The 14568-nt window shown below is 34.0% G+C and overlaps 1 protein-coding gene across 1 annotated transcript; it reads left to right on the top strand.

Moving 5' to 3' along the window:
- Nucleotides 1-1403: 1403 nt before the first annotated feature.
- Nucleotides 1404-13046, top strand: LOC122275215 (alpha-L-arabinofuranosidase 1-like). The gene is made up of 17 exons (XM_043084197.1): nt 1404-1710; nt 2238-2292; nt 2699-2913; nt 3197-3318; nt 3415-3568; nt 4999-5068; nt 5873-6018; nt 6133-6178; nt 6277-6329; nt 6506-6650; nt 7732-7850; nt 7991-8062; nt 8139-8242; nt 11217-11273; nt 11387-11585; nt 11919-12065; nt 12649-13046. Exons 1-17 carry the CDS (start codon nt 1531-1533, stop codon nt 12796-12798), a joined length of 2034 nt encoding a protein of 677 aa, XP_042940131.1. The 5' UTR covers nt 1404-1530; the 3' UTR covers nt 12799-13046.
- Nucleotides 13047-14568: the final 1522 nt, after the last annotated feature.

The following is a 14568-nucleotide window of genomic DNA, read 5'->3' as shown; positions in this document are numbered from 1 at the left end:
TACTAATATAATTGGCTAAAATAATTATTTTATATTAAAGAAAGTGACACAGCCTATCACATTAGTGGAATGCATAAAGGAATATGTAAAAGTGGCTACACGTAAAATTTTTCATCTTAATTATATTAAAACTGTCTGCAATTGGAAATTGGCCTATATTAACAAATTTTGAAAATTCTTACTCTAAATTTGATTTGTCTCTTAAATTTAAGAGAAATAATAGTTGTAGTCGTGAGTGCGTAAAAACTGTACAATCATTTTAAAAAAAAGTAAATAAATATGGAATCCATATAAAAAGAAATTAATTTTTTAATAATAAACCTCACTCTTTTTTAAAGCGACTGTACGGTATTTACTCACTTCTTAACTGTATGTAGCATTACTCTAAATTTAATATAGTATTTATTGTTGATCTTAATCATAATCCTAATTACAGAATATTTAATTATTTATTTGAGGCCTCATGAATTGGGTCTCGAGTAATTTAATAATTTTACACATTTTGAACATTACAAAAAACAATTTTTTTTTTTCTTTTAAAGAATATGACAGGCAAAACTTCTATCTTATTGATGTACAATATTTAATCATATTTAACTAATTTATTAGGTATTCTTAGAGTACATACACGTGATAATTTTATTGTATCATAAGATGTAATGTCAATTAAACTTGTAAGTCCCGACATTGGATTCCAATGATGTTTTTTTTTTTTAACTTAATAATTAAGAAAATATTTTTTTAATGATATTGTGAATCTTTTTAAAAATATTTAAAGATATAATAAAATATATGAAAAAATAAAAAGGCTAAATGCCTTCTCAAGAAAATTTGTCGGGCTATTCCGATGTGCATAACCCGTCTCATAAAATTAAAAGTATTTTATATTTAAATAATATTTAAAAATAAAATATATAAAAATATATCATCTTATAACAATTATCTTTTACCTTTGATGATATTTGAATAGTGAGTTCAGATTAAAATTGAATAAAATATTATTATAATTTTAGTTTTAAATATTTTTATTATTTTAAGAATTAAAATAATTGAATTATTTATTATATTTTATATAAAAATTTTGAAAGGTTATAATAACGAAATCAAATAAGATACAATAAAACAACTGTCCAATCCAGGTTCAGGAGAATCGGAAGACAGAATCGCGGGAGGTGGGGTCCACAGCCAAACGATGAAGTCGCTGTAGCTTGAAATCCACTGACTGAAAAATAGCTGCTTACGTGAAAGCAAGGCAAAGACTCTTCATTACCCAACTATAAAAGCTCTTGTTGTAATAAACTCCGGTACAGACAAATAACAGTGAAGCTCCCACTTCCAACAACACTCGTCACTCCTCGCTCTTAAGACTTTCTCAGCTGTTAAATTTCGCTTTCAACTAAATTTGTGAGGAGTGAGTCCAGTGTTGCTTATCAATCTATCTACTTTTTCTGTTGAATTCCTCAGAATATAACTGAATAAGCTCCTTTATCTTCATAAGGTTATCAATAGAGTAGATGTGTTGAGGACAAGATGGGTTCTTGCAAGGTTCCTTACAGTGTTCTTCTGCTTTGCTTTTTCGTTGGGAGTTTGCTTGTGCCTCAATGTCTTTCTATTGGAGATGACGCCAACCAAACAGCATTTCTTCTTGTAAATGCTTCTGAAGCATTGGGACGGCCAATACCCGAAACACTTTTTGGAATCTTTTTTGAGGTTAGTTGTCGACCTGGAATTATGAACATCCTCTTCAACGCTGATTGAGTTTCTTCAACTTTCTTGTATGTTGTCGTCTCTATTGCTTGCTTTTTGCTTTTGCTTTTAAAATCATTATCGCATTTTTATATAGTGAATTCCTGCTTGTGCTCTAGATGCAGTCTATGTTGTAACATTGTTGTGCTTCGAGTTTTTACACGTGCAATTGTGCACACACCCTACGGTCTCCGCACAGGTTCTTTGAAAACAATGCTAGCCACCATGAAAATTTGAATTTTTTCAAATGGGTCCCACTTTTTTCCAAAATAGTGGTGTTGAACTTGCTTGTTATTTCCATGTATTTATATGCACATGCACACAATAATATAGTTGCATTCTTAAAAAGTGAGGAATTCCATGAAAGTACCGCCATGGAGTTCTGAATTTTGTATACGGAAACATGATTGATCAGATTAGCCAAGCATGTCAATCTTATCAACAATTTGTGACTAGGGTGAATATTCATTCTCTCAAATGCTTTTCTGCAGGAGATTAACCATGCCGGTGCTGGAGGGTTGTGGGCAGAGCTTGTGAGCAACAGAGGTCATTTCTAAATACTCTAAACTTCCAATGTACAAGAGAGTTTGAAGAAGAAGGAATCGACTTTAAATTTGTCTGATTTTTGGCATTTGGGGTGTTCAAACTGAAATACTAGATCACCCTTGCAATGGTAAAATAAGAGGAAGGGAGGCAGGGAGGGAGGAATCAGTGTTTCAATATGTGCTGGTCTCCAGTACTGAGATTTTTAAAACATTTATAAAAAGTTATATTTGGGATCCAACCATCCATGAAGCTGTTTGCTATCATTAGTGCCAATATATATATATACTTGTCGAACTTTGGTATAAATTTTATGACTTTGATATTGTCTTGTACAACCAGCTTTTTAAATACCAGACCTCATCTTTATATTTTAGCGTTAGGGATTTTTATAAAATTTCTTTTCCAGGTTTTGAAGCTGGGGGACCTGATATCCCCTCAAACATAGACCCTTGGTCTATTATTGGGGATGAGGACTCATCCCTTACACTGTCCACGGACCGCTCATCATGTTTTGAGCACAATAAGGTTGCACTCCGAATGGAAGTACTATGTGACACAGAAGGTACCAATATCTGTCCTGCTGGGGGCGTTGGTATTTATAACCCAGGCTTCTGGGGCATGGTATGTTTACACCTTTTTTACGACAAGATCACTAATTTGCATAGTGCCTCTCTCTCTCTCTCTCTCTTCCTTATTTGGAATAGTTAAAAAATTTAATCCCGTGTGCAGGGAATACAACTTTTGTTTTTGGGAAAATCTTGAATGTTACAGTCCATATTGGTTTCAGGATGTTTGGCTGTCTCGGCAACAGGATGCTATGTCCTGCATCTTTTATATCGTAATTCTGCCAAGTTATTCTTTCAAACTTCTGATTTGGTGCAAATTCACTTTTGTTTTCTTTCAGAATATTGAGAAAGGAAAGAAATACAAAGTGGTTCTGTATGTTCGTTCATCAGGAGCAATTAATGTATCCGTGTCATTGACGGGCCCGAATGGCTTGGAGACACTGGCAACTCATGACATAATGTGAGCAACATTTGTACATTCTTTCAGTGTTCTGTAAATATTATCTAATCAAACAGGGCTAATGCATCCTTTGAAATAAATTTGACTGCCTCTCAGAGCTTCTTTTCGTGACGTCGCAACCTGGACAAAGATGGAGGTCGTGTTGGAAGCCAATGCCTCAAATCCTAATTCAAGACTTCAATTGACTACAACCAGAAAAGGAGTTATTTGGTTTGACCAAGTGTCAGCAATGCCTATGGAGACATATAAGGTATCTGTTTCTTTCTGGAGTCATATATGGTCATTACATGAGGTATGTATGCACTCAAATTGTGATACCCCATATGATAAGGATAATGGTAGGTGGTGTATGAGATCCTACTTTACTTGCGAATGAGAAGCTTTTACTCTTTGTAATATTCTAATGAAACTCCAATTATATCATTGACTAGTCTTTTTGAAGTATAGGTCATGTGGTTTGAGCCTTTCATTAGGGTATTACACAAACTGTGGTTTATTTATATATATATAAGATAGATTATGCATCTTCACGTGATACAATTATGATAGTAGTTTATTAATGCCTGAGTTGAATGTCTTCTCGCGGGACGATCATTTAATTTACTGTTCATATTATGTGATGGGGTGTCGATGGACTTTTCCTGTGAGCTTTCCTTTTCTTCACATCGTCCACATCCAATACCATGAAATGGAATTTATACACGTACCCTAGTGTTTATTATGCCTGATGCATGGCATGCAACTTATAGTATTGAAATCTTGATTCTGAAATTATATTCATTAAGAAATTTAGATTTTTGAAGATAAGATGTTTTAAGAAGACTCGTTCTTCATTTAAGGCCGCCTTGCCTCGATAATCAATTGTTAATTTGGATACGGAAATTTATGGTTAACTAGACCTCTGGTGGCATGATCTCGGCTACTAGACGATCTACTCCTTGCTAAAAGAATAAAAATTAGAATAGGGTAGTCTAATATTTTACCAAAATGAAAACGTTACAAACAAGAAATTGTTTGCAATCTTTCTGTCTTCCCAGAATCTAACAACAAAAGGTCTCTTGCAGTCACTGAAAGTGGTAATTATCTGCTGCATTACATTAAGCTATTGTTGTTTCTTTCTTTGATATCAACCCCTTTACAATGCAGTATAAATTGAGCTGGTCAAATGAGAATTTTGGACTTTATCCTGGGGAAAGTGAAACAAAAGAAGAAGATATAATGAACACAGTTTTAAAAGCCATTCTATGAAAAATCTTAAACAAACTTTATAGATTGTGCGATTTTTGTCATCTACTTGACTAGTGTTCAGCCACTATTACACCACCTTAAATTTGTGAAATTGATACCCACTTAATGATAATGAAAAGTAATACATGCTGAAAGAAAAAGTATAAGCCTTGTTCGATCAATTTTCACATTCTGATTCATGTTAGGATTGAACGAATTTGTGGAAGTTCAAAACTTAAATAAAGATTAAAATATGCAAGCTTTCACCTTTCATCACTTGAGCTATGGTCATGTTGGAAGTTGATTTCTTCTGTGCAAGTTGTTCAAAATAATTATATATTTACTTATTGTCAAGTTTTAACCTCAATGCTCACCGAAAGCCTCTTGTTATGGCTTAGTACATGCATCACTTTGAGGTCTTGTTAGTCTTCAACAAAATCTGTCTTGGCACAGGGACATGGTTTCCGTAGTGATCTTGTTGACATGCTGGCAGATCTAAAACCAAAATTTATCAGATTTCCAGGTGAGTAAAAATTGTATGTGTTGAGAATTCTCAATTCAGATTGTATTAGTTATTCTTAGGAACATTTAGACTGCATCATACAGGCTTCTGAAGAATGAGTGTAATATTTGTGATGCTGACGCTTATATTTCCATAATAATTTATCTACGTCTTCCCTTTTGGTACATGGTCATTCATTCTTTTGAATGCTTATTTGGATCCAAGACAATATGATATATATTACTTAGCAGGAGTGCTTTTGATGGTGTGGAGAATCCATGAGTGAAATCAAGTGACTTTTCTTGAAGTTTTGTTCAGATGGGTCTTTATTCAACTTCTTTTTTTTTCCTTTTTTTTTTTTTATTTTGCCTCTTTGAAGTTTTTCTTAAGTTTTATAGATGCTCCCAACTTTAAATCTTAAGCTGTTATTATTTATTTGTTATTCTGTGTTCTTGCTTGACGTCCCCATTTTGGCTTTTCTTTATACATTTTTTTTTTCTTTTCCAATATTAATCACAAATTTGTCCAAGAACGTCTGTGAGAAAATGAGTAAGAAACTCATGAAAGGATCGGTCATTTTCTATCCTCTATATCTTTGTTCCCAACACTACCTCCAACTGCACCCCATTCAAAAAGAAGCAGCAGCTTCAAATGGGTTATAAAGGTGCTGTAAATTTTGGCATGTACATTGGGCTTTTTCTGTTTGTTAATTGACCGAGCAAGGGTTGACATCATAGTTTAATTGTTATTACATATATATTGTTTTATTCCTCAGAAGTTTCTACCTAAATAATGAAGTGCGCCCTCCAAATTATGTTGCATCAGGTGGCTGCTTTGTTGAAGGTGAATGGTTAAGAAATGCATTTCGTTGGAAAGCGACCATTGGACCCTGGGAAGAGAGACCAGGGCACTTTGGTGATGTTTGGATGTACTGGACGGATGATGGCCTTGGTTACTTTGAGTTTCTACAAGTAGGCATCTTATTTAATTTTGGGGGTGGGGTGTTAGCATTACTAAGCACCTGAGAATGTTCCATTATAGGATTCTTGAGCAGATTTTAAAACATTATTTTTTGTTTTCTGCAGCTATCAGAGGACCTAGGTGCATTGCCAGTATGGGTGTTCAATAGTGGTACTTCACCAATGCTTGTGATTCTAACTGTTTGTCTTTCAATCTAGTAATTGAATAATATATGTTTTGTTACCGTATATAATCAAACAATTATACAGGGATCAGTCATAATGATCAAGTTAATACTTCCAATGTCATGCCTTTTGTGCAAGTAAGTATATGCGTTTGTTGGTTCCTATTACATTAAGTTGATCAAGTTCCTACTCAATCACCCTTTACCATAACAGAGCTTCATAGCTCAAATCATGTTCTGTACAATTCAGCCTCACTTTTTGGTGCTGAAAAGTCGATATTTTTATTCTTTGATGATAAATGACTTGATTACAGGAAGCCCTCGATAGTATTGAATTTGCTAGAGGTTATCCTAATTCTACATGGGGCTCTATACGAGCTGCAATGGGACATCCAGAACCTTTTGATTTGAGACATGTCGCTCTTGGGAATGAGGATTGCGGGAAAAAGAATTACCGAGGTTTCCATTTATGTTTTGATGTTATTATTATTATTTTCTTAGTTATTATTTAACAGATAGATTGGATGCCTTTATAGAGATTATAAATTGAGCAAAATATGATCTTCTCCATACATTTAGTAATTTGAGTAAGAATCACCTAATCTATACGGGAAACGTTTTAATGCATCTGAGTCAATTACTCCAGAGCTTCTTCTGTAGGTTCTTTTCGAGTCAGTAAAGTCTATTTCATATTTTGTCCTATTCTACTTAGTCATACATAATTAATGCACTTTTTACCGCTTTTTATTGGGCATTATAATTTTCCTCATGTCTGATGATGTTATTTATCTAACTCTTATGCACTGAGGAAAAATCTGATTTATCGGTCATAAGCATGATCCTTATTGGGCTAGATAGGGCCCACAATCTGTCTTTCTCTCATGCATACCCTTGCATGGTGTGTACACACACCCACACATTATTTCAATTTAGAATGACTCGGAAAACATCATTCTGGGTATTATCCTAATGGAGAAAAATCATTGCAATACTAAAATGACAATGCTAGCTAGTTGCAAGAAATTCATGTTGGAGAAAATCAACTCTATGTTAATGAAGATCTGAATGCCTTTGATTGCAGCTTTCTTTCCCTCCATGATGCTTCATTCCTGTAAAAACATTTTTTTGAATCAAGTTTCTCTTGTCATATAAACTTCTGTAAGCAACACATTTAAAATCTCTCACCATTGAATGGAGTTGTTTTCATATTTTACTTGCCTCACTGGAAAGTTAGCCACGGGAAGATGGGTGTAATTATTTTTCCTTTGTATTTTGTGCGCACCAAAAGTTGACTGCTTCAAGAAAAACTCTTTAACTTTGTTTCTGGATGTGTACTGCTTGCTTAATTTGACTGACTGCATGTGTGCTATAATTTAGTTGTTGCAATAACCATTATTCCTTCCAAATATATTTAGAAACCAAAGAATTCAGAAGAAAAAAAAAAAAATTGTCACTGCAATACAGATTCTTAGTGATGCACCTGATGTATGACTTTATTCTTTGTTTTATTTTCTTTATTAATTTATTGTTCATTGACCAGGAAATTACGTCAAGTTCTATAATGCCATAAAGAAGGCTTATCCGGACATCAAAATTATCACAAATTGTAACAGGTTTTCTCAAAAGTTGGATCACCCTGCAGATTTTTATGATTATCATGTAAAATTCTCATCTTTATTTCTTGTATTGATATGTGAATGGAGCCATTTCAATGATCTTTTATGTTTTATGATATGAATGTCTTTCGTCCGTTATTTGCTAACGAGGTACAAAGTCGTCTTACTCTGGTGTTTTGTTAGGTTTATAAAACTGCCAAGGACATGTTTTCACTGGCTCATCTGTTCGATCTTGCATCACGTAATGGTGCAAAGGTGTGATGTTGTCCCTGTATGATATAATATATGCATTTGATCAAATGCTTAAAGGGTTTTCATTGATATGCATCAGGCTTTTGTAAGTGAGTATGCTGTAACTCGGAAACATGCTGGCAAAGGAAATCTTTTAGCAGCGCTGGCTGAGGCTGCATTCCTTATTGGGATTGAACAGAACAGGTTTGATGTAATTTTGTGCTTGCTTACGGTAAAATTGTGCTTGCAATTACTTCAATTCAATCCAAATTTGACAATTCTTTTTTCCTCCAAAGCATTCTTTAGGGGAACCATGCAACTAATCCTAGAAAAAGAAAATAAAAATATCAACTCTGAATTGATAGTTTTTGGAAGATGCTGAGTTTTCCCCTGTCGTTTGCCTAATTTTAATGTTAGAATTGTGTTCTTAAAGTCAATTAAACTTGTGCTTTATTATTAAAAAATTGTTTATTTTCTTAGATGAATGTGTTTATTCCCTGGGCATATCTGTTTATTTCAATTCGTAGGTTTCTCATGAGATGAATTGTATGTAGTTCTCAAGCCATTATGAACATGATTCAGGTTCGTTTAACGAGATTAGTACACTGAAGTTATATTTGCTAATGACTTGCAAGCTTATAGTCTTACAGTTTATAGTCTTTATTTCTTGTATTGATAAAATTACAAATAGATTCGTCTTGATCATGGAAGAGATGACTTTTAGTTAAAAACGCCGACACATATGATGTACTCATGAACTGCACCACGCTAGCCAATACAAGTTCTACAACAAACTTAATTGTCAACTGAATTTGTTATTCAAATTCATTAATAGCAAATGGTTCTGAATCTTAATGCATGAACTTTCTTCATTTTCCCCCAAGTATCCTCTAACAGTTTTCCTTAGTAACATTGAACATTTCTCCTTCAAGTCATGTAAGATGTTTTGGTCCTGTGCAACAAAGGCATCTTAACTAAAGAGTTATTTGGTTTAAACAAAAGGTGACAACCAAAAGACAATAGATTGGTGTGAAGAGTGCAGAGGGTGTGGTATAGGAAATGATAGCTGGAATTTGATGGATGATATGGCTTCAAACAAAGGTGTATGGTGGGGACCCCCTCTCTTGATGAAGGCATAACATGGTTGGCTTATTATGGGAAATGCTTGATTTTAAAATAAATTCTATAAAAGTAAACTTACAAATTGATGTGGCTTGATTTGGGATGTCATATTGTAAAGCTCTGTTTATTGTAAAGTAGATTTGACGTCTCAAATCAAGTTACATCAATTTGTAAAAATGTTTTGTAAGATCCTTTTGTTAAGTAGCTATTTCTTTCTTTTGTTTGCTTGTCCTTCTATCTAGGAAAGTGGGAATCCAAAAGGCTCACCCGCACAACCAGATAGGAGGAGTGTTGGGTGAAGAACCATTATTCTAGAAGACATCCGATCTGGAGCCCAAATCTTGTGAGGGTTCTTGCCATTAGGCCTAAGTGTTTGGCCTTTCCTTTTCGGTGTCTGTTCATCCTCTGCTAACCAAAATAGTGCTTTGAGCCTAAGCCTTTATGTAGCGATAAATTCATTCCAAGGAGATGTGTGCGGTATGTACAAACTGCAGAACAAAGAAAATATTAGCTTCTAATCAGGTCTCTAGTTTAGTTAAAAAGAAAACAAAATAGTAAAAGTATAAAAGAAAGGGAAAATCCTAAAATGGAAACCTATGCCCATTTAGTTTGACATATAAGTACCAAGTAGAGTATATAAACTGCTTTGATTTGCATTAATTTTCTGAAATTGACAATGGTAAGTCTCTCAAGCATACCTAAATCTTGGAGTTTTCATATGGGATTGTGTAGGAGTGGCAATATGTGACACAATTTATGAACCCAATACGAATATTATACGAAATTAGCGGGTTTGAGTTTTATGTTAATGATTTCAGGTCAAAACAGATTGACCTGTTAAGATATGATTTATATAACCTGCTTAACCTGAATCAACCCGCTTTGATTTTATTTCAAAATTAAAATTTTATTATTATTGAGCTGTAATATTAGTATTTCTCAATATGTTTTATGTTTATGTTTTTATTATTGGAATTGTAATTCTGGACCTATACTCATATTTGTTATTGTAGGGTTCGTAATATTGGTTTACTTATATGTTAAAATTTGAAAAATATTGATATTTTTTGTTAGTAGATAGTCTTATTTTTTTAAAAATATTGTTGCTACTAATAAATATAAATTTGAACTTTTATGTGAAATTATGTTAATTATGTCAACTTGGTTATACATGTTAGTTGAACTCATCTACGTGAAATGGGTTTAAATTAGGGCTGAGCAAAAATCCAAATCAGAATCCGACCCCACTCCAACTCCGACAAAATGGAGTCGGATTTTTTTTTATTCTTTTTGTGCTTTTGAGTCGGAGTTAGAGTTAGAGGGGTCGCTGGACTGACTTCGAGTTAGACACTAATATACATATAATCCTAGTATAATAGTTTAATAACGCAAAATACTAATTTACTCAAGTATAGTAACTTGTAATTAGACAGGAGAAAGTCTAGTATATGATTAAGTTAAAAATATGTTACACATTAGTATAATAACATGTAATTAGACACTAGAAATAAGTCTAGTGTAAAAATAAGTTATAAATAAGTTAAACACTAGTATAATATAATAACATATAATACTATAGTATAATAACATGTAATTAGATACTAAAAATAATATTTAATACTATAGTATGATAAGATGTAATTAGACACTATAGTATAAGTTGGATTTAGGGGAATCCGACTCCGACTTTGTCAATGCTCACCCCAAGTTTAAATGAGTCATGTTGTATTGACCTATTTCTAATTAATTATTAAATAAGTGAAAATGAATAACACGACACGACCAATTATCTAAATAGGTTGGGTTAGGATTTGAAAGTTTGACATATTTAGCTTAACAGTTTTGATTTGGGTTGACCTATATAGTCGAATTTTTATGACTTGACACGACATAAATACGACCTGAAAACACGACTTGTCAACCGTAGGTTTGTGTGCATAAATTAAGGATCTTGATCTTCAAATTCTTTTGCAATTAATTAGCTTCTATGGTAAGAATTGTAACGCTAATAAGAAAGAAAAGCTGCTAAGGACTTCCATTTCTCTCTTCAATGCAGTGATATAGTCAGAATGGCATGCTACGCACGACTTTTTGTGAATGATAATGATAGGAGGTAATTTATCTCAAAATTTTATCATAAAATAATTTTCCATATATTTTACTTCAAAAATGAAAATTCAACCTTTATATAAGTGTTATACTGAGATTGAAGAACTTTCTATTAAGGTGGAGTCCAGATGCAATCGTCTTTAACTCTTCACAGCTATATGGAACACCAAGCTACTGGGCGCAACATTTTTTCAGGGAGTCTAGTTCAGCAACTGTTCTTCATTCAACACTCCTAACAAATACATCCACTTCCCTAATTGCATCTGCAATTATGTGGAATAATACGGATGATGGCAAGAGTTACCTAAGAATAAAGGTTTGCTTCCTCATAAGTGACCTCACTATTTTTATATTGCAACGCTTCCCAGCTACCCCATTTTCCAGCTCCATCAAATTCAAACATCTTCACAGATTTTTCTTTGTTTGGGCATATTATCCGGTTACTTTTTTGTAGGAATATCTTGTCTTTAGTTACTTGCATACATGTGGTTAATAATGGCAGAGAAATGGTTTTTCTAGCTCTTTAGTTGTTCTGACTTTCGTAGATGCACCACATGCTTTTGAAATTGATCAATGGAATATGGCTTTTCTATCTATGAGATTGTGGCACTGCTATTAATTTGAGATAATATATTTTTTTTTTTGGCAGATTGTGAACTTTTGGAATAACACAGTTAATCTTAAGATAAGTGTTGATGGATTGGAGCCCAACTCCATACAGTTATCCGGGTCGAACAAGACTGAACTCACCTCTGGTAATCTGATGGATGAGAATTCCTTCAAGGAGCCAAAGAAGGTAATTCAGGAATCGTTTTTTCAATAGATTAGAAAACATGTCTTTTGAATTGTTTGAGGGTTTCTCCGGGTATTTAGATATACTTCTACATGCTATTTTGTAGGTAATTTTTTAGATTGTCTTCATTTTCATTACCTTAAAATAAAGATGATCTTCAGACATTCTCAAAAGATTAGGATAGGTTTTCAATTTATGGTTATGAAGTGAATATTCATTGACCAAGACAATATCCTATTGCTGGTGGGTAGAATATTTCTCTACCATCTTTACCCATACACAGCCAAAAGTTGGGCAAAAATCTCATAGGATTTTAATTGGCCTCTAATCAAATAGCAACTATTTAGCTGTATGCGGCTATTCATATCTTCTTGCCAATGTAATATCTATATAGGATCATATCTCTTGGTCTATAAATGGTTTCATGATTCCCACAATCTACTACAAACAAAAAATTACAGTATGAAATAAAGAGGAGAAGAAAAATTGACAAAGGGGAAAGAATATTCTCTCTTGAATGGTAAGATTGACAGAAATAACATATAACTCTAAATAGTACTTTTTGTCTTCCATTGTATGTATCCAGGTCAACCCAAACCAGAATCCACTTGAAAATGCTGGCAAGGACATGGATGTCGTACTTCTTCCATATTCTCTCACTGCATTTGATCTGTTGAAAGGATCTAGCAACATCAGAACTGCAAGAACTGATTCTTTCTCTAGATCATCTTTTTAAAATATTAACTCATGATGAATATCAAGGATTGTACTTTTGAGAAATAAAGGTAATAACCCAACAAAAGATGGCAGCATCCTTGCATGTCAACTATTCTGTTGGAGTGTCATGTTTTATGTAATATCAAACTTGTTGCTTTTGGCTTTCATGCTTGTTAAGTTTATGTATGAATGTGCTTTGTTCTTGGTGATGAAATTGTATCCTTCAATTCATTTTAATATGCCAGGGCACACTGCATTTCCATTCCATGGTCATACCTCAAATACAAAATGGTCTGTATGTCAAAATAGTAGAGACCAGAAAAATATGTAGAGACATTTGGAAAACTTGTCTGCTATGTGCAGCCTCGTTCTCATTAAGTAGGCAATCTTTACAAGGTAAGAACTAAGTATAAGTCCTAACTATTAGAATCTATACATGGTAACAAAGAATAATATAAAATCTACGTTAACATCCCCCCTCAAATTGATGCTAGTAAGTCAACCTACAACAATTTGCCAACAAGAAATTGATACTACTGTCGAGTCACAGCTTTGGTGAAGACTTCAGCCACTTGGAGATCAAAAGAAATATAAGGAAGAGATATCAACTGATTTTTCAAGGTATCGCAAATAGAATGAAAATCAACATCAATGTGCTTGGTGCGTTCATGGAAGACGGGATTGGTTGTAATCTGAATAGCACTAGTATTATCAGCATGAAGAGGGGTAGAAGTAGTCTGAGGAAACCTAAGCTCCTTAAGAAGACCGCGTAGCCATACAATTTCAGAACAAGTACCAGACATGGCCCGACACTCTGCCTCAATAGAGGATTTAGAAACACAATCTTGTTTCTTACATCTCCAAGAAATTAAGGGATCACCTAAAAACATACACCAACCCGTAGTAGATCTATGTGTATCGGACACGTAGCCCAATCAGCATCACTATAGGCAACAAGTTGAAGAGATGAGCCGGTAAGAAAGAACAACCCATGAGTAGATGAACCTCAAAGATAGCAGATGATGCGTTGAACTGCAGCAAGATGGAGATGCCGAGGAGAAGACATAAACTGACTGGCCTAATGAACAACATAGGAGATATCACGTCAAGTAGTGGTCAAATAGATAAGACACCCAACCAGGCGTCGATAGAGAGTAGGATCATCAAGAAGGTCCCCTTCATCTTCCCTGTATTTGACATTTACCTCTATAGGAGTATCAACAGAAGAAGTGTCCTTCAAACCAGCCAAGGTGATAAGATCTTGAATATACTTATGTTGGTTCACGAAAATACCATTGGCCCAATGATGAACTTCCGATCCTAAGAAGTATGTGAGCTGGCCAAGATCTTTCATATGGAAAGTTGCATGTAACAATTGCTGAAACTTAGTAATCAAAGCATAGTCAGTGCCAGTAATGATAATATCATCCACTTAAACTAAGAGAATGACTATACCCAATGCAAATGTGTGGAAGAAGAGAGAAGAATCATACTGACTTTGTGTAAAATTGAATGAAAGAAGTGTACTACAAAAATTCTCAAACCAAGCCTAGGGTGCCTACTTGAGCCCATACAGAGGACACCTCAGCTTACAGACATCATGAGGAAAAGAAGTAGTCATACCAGAGGGAAGCTTCATGTAAATCTCTTCCTGGAGATCACTATGAAGAAAGGCATTCTTCACATCCATTTGATGAGTTGCCACGACTATGAAGCGGCAATAGCTAAGATGGTTCGAATCGTGGTCATTTTGGCAACAGGAGCAAATGTCTCCTCATAATCAACCTCA

The sequence above is a fragment of the Carya illinoinensis genome, chromosome 9 (genome assembly GCF_018687715.1).
Source record: "Carya illinoinensis cultivar Pawnee chromosome 9, C.illinoinensisPawnee_v1, whole genome shotgun sequence".
Lineage (NCBI taxonomy): Eukaryota > Viridiplantae > Streptophyta > Magnoliopsida > Fagales > Juglandaceae > Carya > Carya illinoinensis.
The sequence above is the reverse complement of the archived record's forward strand: the minus strand, read 5'-3'. Positions and strand labels throughout refer to the sequence as shown.

What these genes read in the sequence shown, in the direction of transcription:
- LOC122275215 (XM_043084197.1), top strand. Translation starts at nt 1,531, where the DNA reads ATGGGTTCTTGCAAGGTTCCTTACAGTGTTCTTCTGCTTTGCTTTTTC. An exon ending in AGAGCTTGTGAGCAACAGAG is followed by an intron (nt 2,293 to 2,698) that starts GTCATTTCTAAA and finishes TTTCTTTTCCAG; the next exon opens with GTTTTGAAGCTGGGGGACCT. An exon ending in CAGATTTTTATGATTATCAT is followed by an intron (nt 7,851 to 7,990) that starts GTAAAATTCTCA and finishes GTGTTTTGTTAG; the next exon opens with GTTTATAAAACTGCCAAGGA.